This window comes from Varroa destructor, unplaced genomic scaffold (genome assembly GCF_002443255.2).
Source record: "Varroa destructor unplaced genomic scaffold, Vdes_3.0 BEIS01000006.1, whole genome shotgun sequence".
NCBI lineage: Eukaryota > Metazoa > Arthropoda > Arachnida > Mesostigmata > Varroidae > Varroa > Varroa destructor.
Window position 1 is genome coordinate 9,916,138 of NW_019211459.1, and position 16,746 is coordinate 9,932,883.

At 41.6% G+C, this 16,746-nt stretch overlaps 1 protein-coding gene and 1 long non-coding RNA gene across 6 annotated transcripts in view; one reads left to right on the top strand and one right to left on the bottom strand.

The window, feature by feature from the left end:
* nAChRalpha6 (nicotinic acetylcholine receptor alpha6) overlaps positions 1–16,746 on the top strand; it is a 237,092-nt gene that overhangs the window by 201,587 nt on the left and 18,759 nt on the right. For 2 of the 5 annotated variants that reach the window (XM_086993872.1, XM_086993871.1), the window contains exon 7: positions 556–642. The exons of 2 other annotated variants lie outside the window; for them this stretch is intronic. In XM_086993872.1, coding sequence (XP_086849998.1) covers positions 556–642 — 87 coding nt within the window. Of the gene's footprint in view, positions 1–555; positions 643–2,020; positions 2,108–16,746 lie in introns of all 5 variants that reach the window. One more of the 5 variants, XM_086993873.1, reaches the window with a different exon arrangement.
* LOC111253275 (uncharacterized) overlaps positions 1,731–16,746 on the bottom strand; it is a 30,041-nt gene continuing 15,025 nt past the window's right edge. Inside the window, exon 8 of the long non-coding RNA XR_015330760.1 lies at positions 1,731–7,693. This is a non-coding gene — a long non-coding RNA (uncharacterized LOC111253275). The remainder of the gene's footprint in view (positions 7,694–16,746) is intronic.

Genomic DNA, 16,746 nt, shown 5'->3' on the forward strand with positions numbered 1-16,746 from the left:
CTCCATCGTGCCCGCGCGAAACGGGGCCATCCAAACCGGGAAGTCGAGCCTCTAGTGGCTGTACGGACAAGCAGCCCTAGCTAGTCCTATGGGCAGTTAGCGTGGGCTTATTAATGGCTCACGCTCCAGAAGACGCGAGAAATGCAACGGTGAAGACGATAAAGTCGACGGAAGAAGGCGAATCGGTGGGGGAAAAATGGAATAGGCTTTTTTGATAACCAGACGTACACAGCAAAAAAGTATGTCAGTGTAATATGCGGGTATGTATGTATGTCGACTCACTCGTGCGTATGAGATGAAAAAAGAGTTGCCGCATAGCCACAAAAGTTAAAAGCTACAAGAAAAGTTTTCTAACTCTTAGAGACAAAAAAAGACGAATCCATTGCTTTCATCGTTGCATATGGGCCTAGGCAAAACATTCATCTTAAAAAGCTGCAGATAAGATGGCTTCGACTAGACAGCAGACTAACAAGGAAAAGGATACGACAAAATAGATAGGCAGTCTGCTGCTAGTGGACAACAATTGTCGGTGTAATAACGGCCATTGAATTGCAGGTGTGACCATCTTGTTGTCGCTGACAGTGTTCATGTTGCAACTGGCGGAGGCGTTGCCTCCCGTCTCGGACGCCGTGTCAATTATAGGTTTGTGCCCAAACGGCCCCGTCGACATCGTATCATTGAGCGCCAGCACTTTAGCCGACATGCCTTTTTCTTTTGTTTTGATCGCTTGAAAAGTGGAAAGTACTATAATGAGTGAAAGCAAAAAAAAATATCAGGAAATGTTGAAATTTCGATGTTCACCAACGAAACAACTTGTCCTTTATTCTTGAACTCTATAGACTTACTTACCGTATTAAGCTTTTGTTTCAATCTGTAAGAGAACCTTGCACAAATTGACACCGCTTGTTAGCTAACGGATTGATCCATTTCGATGGGCAGCTAGAAAAATGATTGAATAGATTTGACAGCGCTTCTCCACTTTTCATGAGGGGTGTGAGAGCGATGGCACCCTACCTCAAGTAAAGCATCCTTTTAGATCCATTCAATTAAACAAAGACCTGGATAACGTTTTTCCTCGAAGCTGCTGGAATTAAAGGCAACACATTCAAATAAGATTGCACCATATATACACGCATAATCAGTCAGTCGTGCCGAGCCTATAAGTTTGATAACGCGGAAGGTGTTGAATGTATGATCATGCGACAACAGTGCTGAAATGTTTGATGTGTCTATTAGCTTAGCACATTTTACGTAACGCGTAAAAAGCTTCAATCGTTTAATTATTGCAAGTTAGATTTTCGATAAAGTTCCCGTTATCGTTACATCTGTGTTATGATACTCTATATCCACCTATAATTATCTTGTGCTGTTCCCTTTTACGTTTGAATTGTCCCTTCGATACACGGCAGAGTCATCCAGAATTAAGCGGACCGTGCGTTCCTGTACTAATACCACCTACGTTTCGGACCATCAATGGCCTGCGGAGTAGGCGTGTTTCGTACCATGCACGAATGCTTCAATTGATGACACTACACCAAGTTTAGACACTTCGCAAAAACACAGAAATTTAATAAGACTTAAAGTTTAACTTTGTTTCAGCACTACCATGTGAATCTATATGTCGTAGTGTCAATGTTCTATAAACAGCACACGCACTCATGTATATATATATATATATATATATATATATATATATATATATATATATATAATAACAGAGGGCCACGGGCTCAAGTGGTAAGTATTTATTTATTTATTGCTCGATAACAAGGTTCAGTCGATTCATACGTACGCTGGCTCGTCAAAGGGCGACTAGTTTCTACGCGGATCTCGTATTGTACTAACGTGACTTGTTAGTAATAGTGTTTGTGCGCGCTGCCAAATTTTCGTCAAGAAGGTGATAATGTCATTTGATTGACCGGCTCTTTGATTGACGGATACGACACGATTATCATTAGTAGCGGCAAAAATAACAACAGCAACAGTATTTACAACGATATAAGTGATCTTTCTTCTGCAGGAATTACCATCCTTCTGTCACTGGTAGTGTTCTTACTTCTTATTTGTGAGAAAATGCCGGAAACATCGGACGCCGTTCCTCTAATTGGTAAATGTTTCATTGCTGTTATCGACTTCACGTACTGCCTTGCGAAAGTCCACTATACCTAATGATCTAGATGTCGTTACAGAGGTACCCGATAAGGACCGCAAACGTCATCTAGGCCGATAAACTCGATCGTTTATTTATCGTTATGCGTGGCTGAACGTGTTCGATGAACGTGCCGATCATGTTCATGGAAGACGTCTGGCTACGCTATTGCCATCCTACGTAGATCCGAGACTATGTCAGTTAGAGGCCTGCCAGCCACTGAACGTGGAAACGCTGAATGAACATGGAATACAGATGTGTATAATATACATAATGAATTTTATCTGTTTAGTTTGATTTTCTCTCGGGTGAGTTCTGTCTTTGGCCACCCGCGCATGCGTCACAAGTATCTGATTTCGATTATTAGCCGCGGCATCAGTGTTCGTCTAGTGCTCCTCTTAGCTGTTGTCCGAAAGCTGGCCTTACATGCCGGTGAAGTATTGGAGCCAGATATTTTACAGCGGACCTTTTTCAGCGCTTCCCGTTCGGGCATCATTTTAATCTAAAGCTCAATAAAGTCCAGTGCCTTGTTTGCCGGATGGGTCATGGCCTTGTGTCAACCCCATTATCTCAGGGCGGCTTTTTCCAGCTTCTTTCAAGTTTAGCGCTGTCACGATATGTGTTTGTCTGACCTTTGATTCACTGTGGATATGGTTTGTCGTCCGTTCTACAGCATACAACGCCTGTAGCTGTTCTTCCTGTTTAGATCTCATCCTCTACCCAATCCCCTTAATGTCCCACGAGTATACAGACATTATGTATCTATAAAGACAAGCTGCTTATTCATTTTCTGATTCCTCAGTGGGAAATGCCACGAGGAACGCGTGGTATTCTGCTGCCTTTTAGCACTAGCGTTAGGAAACCGGATTTTCTTTTGCAGACTTAGATTTTCTGCAAGTATAGGCTTTGCATTTGTACGAAAGTCGATTAGTAAATTTATGTCTCGTGTCCATGGGTAGGTCTCTCCTTAGCGTCCCAAGAGGCTGTCGTATCTTTCTCGAGTCAAATAAAGGTATTGCAACCCGGAAATGTTAGATGGGGTCATTGCCAACATGGAGTAAACGGGGCTATTAAAAAACCTTCCTGTACGGCAGACAAAGGAAGTAGTTTGACGATCTGAAGCCCGGTAATATCTGAACGGCTTGCAGTATAAGGTGCTTCGGCGAGGCAAGTTTTTTGAGTTTTTAATTTTTTTTTTATATTCATGTGGTCCAAGGATTTTGTCTTATAATTAATTTGCCTCTACTTCTCTTTTGTTAGAAAGTTTACATTTGGACGGTAGCTCGTTAAAGTTCTCTGGAAACCACGCCAGTTGTTCTCTTCTATCGATGCCAAATTTGTAAATTATTTGTCGCTCGCTGGTGTATTACTATGACAGTTTGGGTTGCGTTTAGACCTTACCAACAATGCTCTAATTCCTTTATTCGAAATAATCTAGTTTCACTATCTTCAACTTTAATCCAAATATGTTTACGTGAAAATATATTTAGAAATGTCTTTCCACTTTTCTTTGGACCGATAGATTGTATCTAAACAGGAACGCTTGGAAAACTATTTCTCCATCGTATAAAGGGTGCGTTGACCAACGAAAGTGGCCTGTTTTGATCGAGAGTTATTTGTACTTTGCTTATGTGTTGCTTTCCGCTATTTCGCATGGTCGAGTTCCCATCGCGTCTTCGCTTCTTGGCAGCTTAAACATCCGGAAATAGAGTTATAACAGTGTTCGCATGACGGGAATTAGTCTTACTCAAGCTTGACTCAGTAGGACAGATAAGTTTTCTTGGAAGTTGTAAACTACCAAATCAGCCTCATAAGTTTAGACGCTTCGGTTAAACCCTAGTAGTCGTACGGTTCCATACGTTTGTTAACCGACACGTGCTTGGCCATTTGGTTATCGTTAGCAACATAATTGTATCGGACAATTAACGAGTAATTATAAGAATGCGTACGGAATCACTTTTATATAAACGCTAGGTAATCGAGGCTAGGACTTCGAAAGACATGTCTGTACGATAATGATGGCGTTGGCTATGTTCCGCAGCATTCGATTTTTGGAATACGGCTTAGCACTTATCTATGCAGTGTGTTTGATGACTCGAGTAACTATGACGACTACCTTCTGCTCAGTTAAGTTAAGCCTGACGGTCACTTGCAATTCTTCAGAAAAGGATTACGAGCGTGATCTAAGCTGCTATGTATATTACTTTTATCTTGTACAGAAACTGCAGTCATCCCTAATCTAAGAAACGCCAATACTTGCTAACCGGGCTCTCTAGTTTGGCGTACACAAATCCGTTCGCACTGGGGATACGAGGTCTGCCTCTTGGGTGAGTGACTTTTTGGTTTATGGGGAAGGGAGAATAGGAAGAAAAATTCTATAAATAGAAACGATAAGAAAGTAAATTGTGTGAGCTATTTTTCTATGTTTTTATGGAAGTATAGGCCATTCATAGGATGCTTCGATGGATGCTGAGAAAAATAACTTGTGAAGCAGGCCTTCTGATACATTGTCATCTTCATTTAGACACAGCCGGACCCACTTACGGTTATAGTGTCGTACTAGGGAACCTTATACAGCTTATCTATTTCATTACACCGTTGTTGTGTTGTCCATGTAATAAATCTGACCCGCCCTCGCTGGTTCTGTCGTTTGCACAAATTGCCTCCATTCAGCCAAAACGTTGGCAGCAAATCTCAAATAGGGATAACGGGAGATAAGAAGATGCTCATTAGCGTTATGAACCTTTGAAAATTAGGACATCTACACCAAATCGGCTTTGCTTTCTGACGAGTGGTTTCGACACCGAAATGTACAGGCCAGTCATTCCCAGCGTAAGGATCTCCAAGGATGGTTGAAAATCATCGATTACACTATGATTGCCATTGTGATTGGAACTAAAATTCAACAAACGTCCTCATTAACTGTACTTGTCGACGTATTCTACTTCACCGATGACCACAAAACCTTATTAATCCTGTTTCAGTAATGCGATATTGTTTCCACCACGATGGTCTAGTTAATTCTTTAGCCATATTTTGCTCTTCAAGACGAACGGCGACTTCGACAATGGCAGGAGGTCTTAAAGGAGCACCACACGGTGGTAACTCTACGCTAAACTCACTGGCTTCCCTTTTCTCCACTCTAGATCATCACCTCAGTTCTGATCACCACCGACCCGTTTGCAAGGGCTCTTTGTACTGTTGCTCGATCCGTGCAATTTATCTTGGATCGGAATCGCCCTATGCTTTTAACAGCTGCCTTCCTCAGAAGCGATACAGGCCGCGCTTCTTTGAGGTCCGAATGGAGGGAATCAAATAGTTGAAAGAGTTTGGAGCCGCAACTGACGCTAGTGCTCTCAATAAGGTGGAGTTGATCTAGCGATCTGCTGCCAAAGTATAGACGCCGGTAAATGAATCTTCGTGCATCAGCTGTCTGATCGCTGGCTTTTGCCATTATCATTTCAATTCAACTTAGTTAGATAAGGCGGACACCACGCTGTGTGAGGGCGCTTAATTCGCCGACCTGTCTATCTAACGGCTCCAGACAAGCTTGCTGGCAGCTGAACCGAGTCATAGCTATCTCAGTCTTGTTGTTCGGGTAGCTTCATATCTGCCTGGCTGTCTCTTTGGAAGTTAGTAGTCGGAAAATAGTTACGCTTGGTAGGGGATTCACAGGGTGTTCGTCACGTGCCTTCAGCAATGGGTCACTAGTAATTAGTTTTCCTTAATTTATGCATTGCTAATGTAAAATTTACGTTCATCCGTATACGCCCAGTATGAGGATTAGCGCGATCGGAATGCGCGTCTATCCTGTGATGATTGCTTGGTCTCTTTGGCGCTCCCTCCTCTACCCACACTTATGCCTATCGAGTCGCTCACACCTTCCTTTCGTCGATTTAGGCAGATTTTGTGGGGCCACATTAGCACTTCATCGTACTAGATAACGAGGGGCCTACGAAAGCCTGTTTCCAGTCCAAGGGTCAAGAAGCGGAGCGGACGAGGATTATGGCGTTGTTGGATCGAAGGGGCTTCCCCCCCTTCCCTCGTTAGTAACTGGAAAGACTTCGACCGTAAGTTTGCACAGTGTCGCGTCATGATAGCTGTTTTACTCAACGAGCCATCCTTACCGATCCAACGGTGAATAATCGGGGCTTTGAGCTTCACACCTGTTCTGCAGACGTCGGCCGGTGCAGATCCTCTAGGCCACAAAATACCCCCAAGTAATAGCGGTGGACTGGCGAATGGTCAGAGGTAGGCAGGCAGGATCGGTAAAGTCCACGCCGTGTGTTCAGGACACCGAACTGGCCCAGTAGGGCTAAACTGGGAAGCTGGAAACAACGGGCTTATTAAAAACTGCTTTTCGTTTTTCGTCATTTCTTTCGCTGGCAATAGAAGAAATCACTTTCGTTTGGTTTCTTCGGTTCTTTGTTTCTCTCGTTCGCTGTTTTCCTCTTACAGTAACTGCTGCTACCGTTACTAGTTCGTGTCGTTTCTTTTAATCCTCGCCATTGGTTGCTCGTGCCTTATCCTTGATTTAATACGGAACAACCGTAGTAGCTGTGGTTGAGGCTCGAAGCGGGAACATTGACGGGCGCTATGGAAAAAGATTAGCACGGGCTCCGTGAAGGTCTTCGTCAAAATTTTGTTCTTTCTGCGGCTGGTCGACACCAATGAGACACCAATCGCAGCAAATGATTAACAGCAGTAATCGGTGAATATTTCACGTGTCTTTTAATCTCACTGTCGTTGTATCCTTTGCATTGGCTTCTATCCAAACTTGGAAGATAGATCATTGAACTGAAGATATCTACTCGAAGATAATAAAATACGGAACTGTAATGGTCTACGAACAGTTCGAATTGACGTAAAACAACTGAAATATTAATCAATAATTTTTAGATCGTGTGTTGCTTATCCCGCTGCACGGCCGTTCGAAATGTCCGCGAATGTTTGATTCCGCATTTCGATTTGACTAGGTTTTTTCTTGGGCTTGTTTTATTCTCTGTAAGATTTTGTGACGCAGTTTTGCACGTTTTAAACCTATTGCATGGCTACTTTTCAGGAGTGCAGGGAAATTTCTCCTGCACTGGTTCGACCAACGTACGTCAATGTTGTTTATGTACGCCGGATGAGGCGCGCTATCGTATTCAGCTGTATGTAGACATATACTGGGTCAAAAAATATCGAGGAAACGTTCGGCTTCTGTTAGCTGAAGGTTAACACTTGATGGGGCTTGCGGTGCTACTCTAGTCGCCCTGCCTATTATTTATAGGCCAAATTTCCGAGCAACTGCTTTGAAGTGAATGACTTTCGACTGTGCTTCTTAGAAGCTAAAATGGAGTTCTAGGGAAAACTGAAGGCTATCGAGAACAGCGCTATGGGTCATACATACAATATCACCGATTTCGCAACCTGGAGCCTTGAAAGGCCCTCGCTGTAGGAGGCCTACGGATGAAGACGTGGCAAAAGAAGAATAACTCCTGTTGAAGGATTGCCGAATCAGTCACACGGTGAAACTTCTCACATGCGTCATGTCGGAACGTTCTGAAAATTATTTGGAGACGAAAAGGTTTGCAGTAAACATTACTGGGGCTGCTGAAGAGCTTGAGCTTTGAGCAATTATGAACCCGTAAACATCTGCCTCAGAGGAACCTGAACTCGTTCAGAGATAAACTTAATTTTTTCCGATGTGTCATAACGAGGCGCGTCTACGGCTATGGTACGGAAGTAAGAATGTAATTGTTCCAATATTGCCTTGATGGACCCAAGCCGAATAATGCAGCAAGATTCAGATAAAAAATCAATCATCTCGCTCATTCTGTCGACCATCGGCGAGTTGTACGTTATGAAATCATTCCGGGTGATTCCACTATTATTAAGGGGTACCTAAAGGGTTTTAAAAAACTTGTTTAAAGTCTCAAAACAATCGAAAGAAGCCAAGAGAAATCGACTGCAGACGTATCGTCTACCGTCACGACTGAGATCGAAAACTGATTGAAGGACTGTAAAAAACGGTGGGTATGTATACTGCGGATAATATGGATGGTTTAGAGGGTTACTGACGATTGAAACATGGACAGTTCATACAAAACTTAATTCTTGATACGTTTTTGGCCCATTAGTACGATCTACCATAATTATGCATGCGTTTTTTCACGAGATTAAAGAAGAGTAGAAGAATTTCTAATAGGCAAGTCTTTATATCCAGGAAGGTAGAAAGAATGACTTCTCCCCTTCATTAAAATCAGTCAGTATGTATTCCCTGATTCGGAAAATATAAGCGTCACCTCTAATACAGGTTGAGGCATGCTGGTGTTTTGTTCCCCGATCACTTTCGAGCGCAGCTCGATGCCATTTATCGTATAACCGTATCGCTAACTACTGCGCTTCCGCCACCGTAATATCGCACCACTTAATATCTCGTTATGGATATTTATATATTAACCTGTAGTGTGAGTAAATAAACTTCAGTAAATAAACACGATATAAATCCATAGCATCCTAAAGCAACGAGGTCAACAACAACAATGTCGACTTATAGTTGTACGTAGTCCCTCTTCAGTCTAACACGTGCTCGCGGTAGCATTTTTTTGTTCTTTATCGCACTTTAAATTATTCTGAGTCATCATATGTGTTACTGATCTGATGGTGTTGACTATTACCCTTTGATCTAAATGACGACTGCACTATGCCGAAGTGAATTGGACCTAAGTGATCATAATAATGAGGATGACTCAAACGTATGTTGATAATACCCTATGGTTAATGGTCATGGCGATGAACCGAGGTTGAGTCCTGAAGCTTATTTATTGCGAAACGTATATCGACCGGTGCTGTGTATGCCCTTTTTCCATAAAGCAAAAAAGGTCTTGAATACAAATATCTTCAACTGTTTTCTTTTGCCAACCGAAACTATAATAACAAACATAAATACTGATAAAAACTGGATCTAAAAGATGCTAACTTGATGTGCCACGATCGCCCTGGCCCCTAAAACAGTAGACATAATCATAATGGATCATACATAGCGTGATATAGTTAGGAATAGCTGAATATGTGTACATAATTGCTTTTTTATTAATATTAGCTTTTAAAATAATTAGATATGATAGGCCCCTTATGGTGTTGGATCCCGCAGTTGCCCTTTCGCATTGCCAGGATATGTCTATTTGTAGCCACATTTTGTTAAAGGCGTACGTATTAGGTTTCTCAGAAAGTAACATCCGTTTTTCATCGAACAAAAACAGCATTTCATTCAAGTAATTAACTAATCACACGCATCTACTGTCGCTCTGAGATTCTTCAATGAAGTTACTTACTCTGTCTTGCCTGATGAATGGATCTAATTTCCCGTGCTACCTATGTATGTAACACGTTTATCTGTTGATCTTAGGGACAAGTGCTGATCTAGATTCGAATCCGCGTATAGACACCCTATTCGCGCTCGGAGCCATCTGCGCTAAAGCTAGACTTGAAGGATATGGCGGGTCCTCCTGTTCAAGATCTTGCTGCCGTTTTCAATCCTTTATCACGTGTGTCAAACACAATGGCGAAAAACTGTGCCCTGTTTCAGCCTATTCCCCCGGTAAACTCGGCAATTACGCCATATACAGACTTTTGTCGAACGCCTTGTTTGTCTTAAGGATCACCTAGTATAAAAGCCCCCTTTAGTCCCGTTAAGCGCAAACAATAGCTCTTCCTTGATGAAGTTCTAATTTTTAATGGAACTTAAGAGAGAGTTAAAACTCCTGACAATAGTCAGGTACTTTCAGACATCTTCTGAATTCGGGATTCGTTTAGCACATGATGAATTTACAGCGGAGTTATGGAGGAGAGGAAGAGTGCTTTCGAATGCTATATATAAAAGTGACCAACGGACATTACTTTTTGACCAATCTAATCGTAAAAACAAGCTAAATAGTAAATAGTGAATCTATATATACTGTATATAAGAACGGTATTAACGGCCACAACAATGAAGAGAAGGAATACTGCCGATCCAATATTAAACGGAGAACAAGGTACAATTACTGCCTTTTGTGTAGTCTACGTCACCTATCACGTGCCCTATAATTACATGTATGTAATATATAGTTAATTACAAATAACATCGCAATAGTTACATAAGAACATCTATGCGCTTCCACCTATCATCGCTGTGTCGTAATTATATTACGTAGTATTTTTGTTGCCTATACAACAAATGAACGCTATTTTAACAACAGAGCGAATCAACTGACTTTACATTAGCTCATAACATATCCTGCGGGCCTCTGCTATTTGCTTCTTCCATAATGAGCACGAGCATAAAGGTAAGTGTAGTTCGTTTTTCCAGTTTCTAGGATATTTAATCTTATGGGCTTAGCTGATTGATGACGTGGGTATATACAGAATCGTATCTGTACAAGGGCTACGGTTCAATTATAGGTTGGGTAAACGTATCGAGTTTTATGTGCCCTCACGTTTCGACGAGAACTAGCGAACCACCTCGTATTTCAGGATAAAAATTAACACTTCCGGGTTCTGAAGTTCTAGCCTAGATCGAGAACTTTATAGAATACAACGGGCTAATAAGTAGCTTCGAATTAATAGACTGACTCTCAATTCAGGCAATTAACAATTTTTTAACAAATATACAGTAATACCTTCGCGCTCATTTTGCTCTGCCCTAAGATTTCTCAAACACAAACGGTCTCACATTGGTTCTCGTCAGAAAACCTCGCCATTTTAAGCTAGATCGTGAATAAATACAAAATTGAAAAATACTGACCAGGCAACAGGAAATAGTCGTCTCCACAAAAACGTAGCGATTTGGCCGTAGTTGAAACGAAAGTTTAGTAATAAAAAAATTGGGAAAATTTCTGCTCTTGAGAAATAGCAAAGAAGAATTAACCAAACCAGTTCAGGCCCAGAAGTATACGCCATTCAAAGCCTATGTCTTAACAAGGAAATAGGTTAGTTATGGCATACGTCAACAGCTAGCTGGATTTTGACCCTACCAGTTAGCTATAAACATTGTACATGATTGGCACGCTCAAGTTCCACTCAATTGTACCAGGTAGTTTGGATCGGCCATAGCCTTACTCCTTGAATTCCAACCAACCTGGAAGGCGGATGCGTTGACGTATAACCAACAACAGCTTTTTCGGCCTAAGACCCTACTTGCTGGCGCCCACCACATCAGTTGCTACTTCTACTACTAATACTGGTCATCATCAGTATGACGACTATACAGCTTTATGACTTCTGAAGCGACCGCCACCACGATGAATGCTACTCTTAGCAATTTTTAGCCCCTGAGCTCATCCGGCTATGCGCTTCTGTCTCGCCATTCTCCGCGCCATTGTACCTGGCAGTTGCAGGACCAAGGCCAGATGAATTATTTGCATCATTGGGCCGTCTACTTTGTGAGCCCCCACCCCACCTCACCCATTGCCCCTTCACCTTCGTGGATAGCGTGTATTGGTTGCTTGGTCTGCAGATACAAATACAGCTAACTGCTAGCAGCAGAAAACTGGGACATGTTAGTGGTTGTTCGATCAATGGTGACGATGGCATCAAGCAGTGCAACAGTGCTGAAAACCTTGACGCTGCGGTTGCCTCGACAGCACCCGAAAGGACCGGCACATTTGCGCTTTCCGAGAGCTGCTTTTACCCGCCATCCAATCCCCGGAAGAGCAGGCATACGAAAGCCATGCAGCAGCGCAAAGCCTACCTCCACTGGGTTGGTCAGGTGCTGGCTCCATGGGACACGTTGCGGTTGCGACATCCAAAAAGAATCAAAGAAAATGCGTGCAGACCCTGTGGAACAGAGAACCGGGGAGCGAACTAGCTATCACAGGACGTACGAAATGTTGTATGAAGCAACGGCTGAGGCAAGACAAGCGAGAAATTAATGCGACAATGATCGGAGACAACGATCTGCAATTTTTTATTCCAGCGTAGAAAGGAAGAATGCTACGATGGGGCGCACTCAAAAAACTATTACCGCCCAATCGATCAAAGGAAAAGTACCTGTGTCGTAGCGTAGGTAGAGCAGAAATAAGGGAAATTATGCAAGGCTATAATAAAACAAGGAGGCAATAACAGCAAAACAAGAAGAAATAGAGTGACTCCAAAAGAACTAACAATAACAAAAGACAATGAAAAACCCGTCTTAGCCAGCGGGTACTAGGGAATAATCATTGCTTTTTTTGGCGCGTCTTCCTTCAAATGAATTAGATCAGGTTGGATAAATAGGCTTCTTGATGCTGTTCCGCTTTGTTTTCATGATTGTTTCTGCCTCTTACTAGCATTCAGATCAACCATGCAGGTAAATTATGTCGTATGTCACATAACGGAGCAATTTATGGTTTTCTATTGTTGCAAAATTGAATAGATTGTTTTCACAGTAGAAAATGTTTCATGGATAATTAGTAGGTCCTGATGACAGTTAGGCTTTGATTATATCTGTATCAAACGATACATCGCATCCTTTATTTGCTATAATCATTTCGAAGATATATCAAAGATGCACTTACAGAGTACTGAGCTTAGTAATTATTGAGTTACCTGTTACCTGGGTGTATAATATACTTGGATAACCCCTCTAAGATGAATCTGAAGGATGTATAATGACACAATAGCGAGCGGGTCGGCTGGTGCGCCCTAAGTACAAGGCAATAGCTTTGAATAGTGTGTACGTTTAAACGGCCATTCTGTACTTTAGACGTGTTATCTGGCTTAACTTCGCAGGCGATCGATAAGGCAAGACCCAATAGAAGGTTAGAATAAGGCGCTGAGTGATATAAGAAAAGGCATGAAGACATCAAGACTGCAACCAAGACCACTGATTTAAATGCGTCCTCATTCATTGGGTTTTCCACAGAGGCGTCTGATTTAAAACAACATTATTGAAATCGACCAGAAAAGCTATTAGACCTTTACGCAATCTGTTTCATACGGATACAGTATGAGAATAATTAATATAACTTTACTACATTAGAGTCTAACCTTGTGGGGCTCCCTATACGTGTGTTGATGCATTACGCCTTCGTGAAGACTTCGCGACTTTGTTTTGTACACAGATTCAAAAGGCTTTTTCTTCTGAAGACGGTATAATTAAAACTAAAGACTGAGCATTTAGATGCGCGTACAATATATCGTACATAAATCCAGTTCAGTAGACAAAGCTTGATATATAACTAAGATGGGCGTTCAGAACGTAGAGAAGTTCGAACTTTGAACCTAGAGGTCGTACTCAGTACACCCGTCAGACAGTTCTGCATTGCTCCGTAGCCAAAACATGTCCCGTTCCATTTGTTTTCATGCAAGTTCCATTTTGCAAGGAATATGCTTTAAAAGCGGACTTTCCTTCAGATTTAATTTTGTCGGCATTCCTTCCCAGTACCGCATCTAATAACACAATCATTCGTTGAGAGTAAAGCTCATACGGTTCATAGTACGGCGCGTACCAGACGCCGTTGGCGTGGCTTAACCTATCAAAGCGTAGCACAAAATCGTATCATTGCGGTGGTGCCTTTTACCGTATCCTTGATAGGGTCAAGAAAAGGCCCGGTGTGAACAAATTGTCCGCTTACTCCATTCAACTACTGTCGCATTTTCTTACAGAATCGAAATTGTTTTGGCAAGCTTTGAAAGCCGGACACTGTTTCATCTCAAGCCAATTCGATAAAAAGGTGTTGCTATTGTGAAACTGTCTTTATCACCCCTTCAAAGCTGTTTATTTTCATTAGTCATAGCTGGTAGTCCAGTTATAGTATCCTACACTGCGTCTGTGATAATCGCCATAATATTAAACAGGCCGACATTAAACGTTCACAATAAAAAGCCTGTTTCAATATGACCAGATTTCCTTTCCCATTAAATCACCTGCTTCTTGGTCTTCTAGATTTCAACACAACGCTCCACACCTTTAAGCGCCTTTGTGCCTTTAGGACCCGGCCATTATGATCATCCATCAATACATGTTTACCAAGCAGAACTGCTCCAATGACGTGGATGAGGCTGAATAGCAATAAAGTGTACTTGATTACCGGCAGTTAGAAGCAATTGCGCCAGCTAGCTTTCACTACCCGTGTGAAGATGCCCCTTTGAGACCACATTTTGACAGCTTGAAAAATAAGCTTATTAAATGAATTATAGAGACAAAAATGAGTATCCTAACATTGTCATGGGGCTTTTGCTCCCACGTTGTATATTCTGTCAGCAAACATCTCTCCTCCATGTCATGAAAAATTGTCCAAAACCAGTCGCCTGGGGCGTATTGGATACGTATAGATGGAAAAACCAATACTCACTTTTATATCAACCCCATTTACTATTTCCGTTGATAAGCTTTGGTATTTTCGTATGTATAGAATACTTATCAATGCAACGCAGAGTCGATTAGTAAACGCAAACCGTTGTTTTGCTAGATATACTCCTCTGATTTGCAACAATTCTTTAGTTTATTATGATTCATAGTTTTCTCTCTGATATAATTATACGGTCCTTTTTATAAGGTATTGAAAGACACACTGTAGTTTTTCAGCGTGTCTGTATCTGCTTTTCGCCACAGTCCGCTACTAGAAAATCATACTAGAAATTTGCCTCGTCCATATAATAACTAATTCGTATGATAAGTTTTATGATAATATGCATATATATATAAATCCTCCTCTTTGTCTCTTGCGTTAGGCGACTTGCCTGGCGACTTAATTCTATAATTTCATAGGTTTATTCCCCGCACCTCCTCTCTGAAGACGATTCTCCAGATCCGGTATTTTGATATTAGCCTTACCACTTGCTGTAGATCAGTGAAGCGAAGAGCTTTATACCGGAGCAAGCGGGAAATTGACAAGAGGTTCTGAGTGGCTCCTGAAACCATCGGGTCCTTATTTTGTCTGTGAATGGACAACCAGATAGCGGACCGTCCTGGGCAGAGGCGTAAGCTGATGAAAGCAAGTGATGCCTCACCGGCAACCTCTAATCATTTGTGAGGCGATAGCTAGCAAATGAAGAGGCTAAAGAAGGCAACAATTTGCCCAAGCAATACAAAGCAAAGTGGCCAAAGAGTTTCACGCAAGATGAACTGAAGTGAGTTGGAGACCGACAGCGTCAGCCGCTGCTAGCAAGGGCAACAGAAGCATATTGGAAAATAGGTGCTTAGGATTTGCCTAATCGCTCTCAATGAAGTACCTAACTACTTATACCATAGAGAGCTTGATAAGTATTATGGTGATTATTAGTATGACTGCTTCCGTCTGAACAGTAGATGATGCCATGCCCATGCATTTTTGTGTATTGGTATTTATCTATCACAGTTATAACAGTTCAGCTGATCACAGTTCTAGCTAAGCAGGTGCTACATAGCGTAGGTTCGTCTTTTATTTTCTAAAATTTCATGGATATATATATATATATATATAAATCCAGATATCGAGCTTGGAAATGCTAAAAGATCTCCCGGCTTTTCATTGGCAACACTGAAAACGTGTCCGTTTGGTTTAACAACGATGAGTAATTACCAGTTATTACCACAAGTTGATGGCTGGCAATGGCCCAAGTGGTTGGTGTACATAAGTATGTACATTTTGAAATTCGTCGTTCCGTTTCAGTGGGTTGTGTTCCGCGTTGCCGTTGTTCGAAGCAACTTGAATGCGGGTTAGAATTTTCTTTGACCGATCTGAACCAAAGTTGAAACGGCTAGCGTCGTTGTCATATAGGCCACCTGGACCCTATTAAAGAGGCTCGGCCAGATGCGCTGTCCCACATTTTGAAATACAACGCAGGTCAAAGCCTCGTTCGTGGCCAGCACTTGAATAGTTGGCACGTTCAATTGGTTACTGTTTCGTTGTTCGTAAAACGCTGTTACTACCGTATCGTCTTCGTTAAGCTGTCGATGATCAACTGATTACGAGCAAGAGATAGAGCCAATTTGGCTCAGAGCAGGGATGCGCCGTTGGCTTTCTAAGCGCAGAAGAATCGTTTATATGGATTGATACATAGGCATAGCTATAATATTCGCAACGATCATCTACTTACGGCAATAAACGGGCGAGCACAGACAATGCATGGCGGCATTGGTTGTTTTTATTTCAAGAAAAAAACAAAATAGGTTGGATTGAAAGCTTTTCTTCTCTACACCCTATCGGAAATAAAATTTATAACTATTTATTTATCGAACAAGATAATATTGAATGAATAAATATATCAGTGACTACATGAAACCCTAAGTTCTATTACACAATTACGTCTATATACAACAACGAAATATGGCCTGTCCTTGCAGGACCTGCATAGCTCACTCAGTCCGCAAACGCTTAAGATAATAGTATATAAAATTACCTATTTATTACATTGGATTGAATTTTTTTTCACTTATGATTGGTAGCATCAGCAACGGTGGTGGAAGCGCATCGTTCTGTGTTGTTATATAAAAGACCTCCTTCGAAATACATCAACTACCTTGTTCTAAATAACCCCATTAGAATATATATATATATTAACCTGTGTAACTTGATTTGGAGCAGTTCAGATGTGTTAAATAAGATTCCCATACAGTAACTCATTTATATAATGAGAACTGCAATAGCCATTTGTACTACGTATTTGTT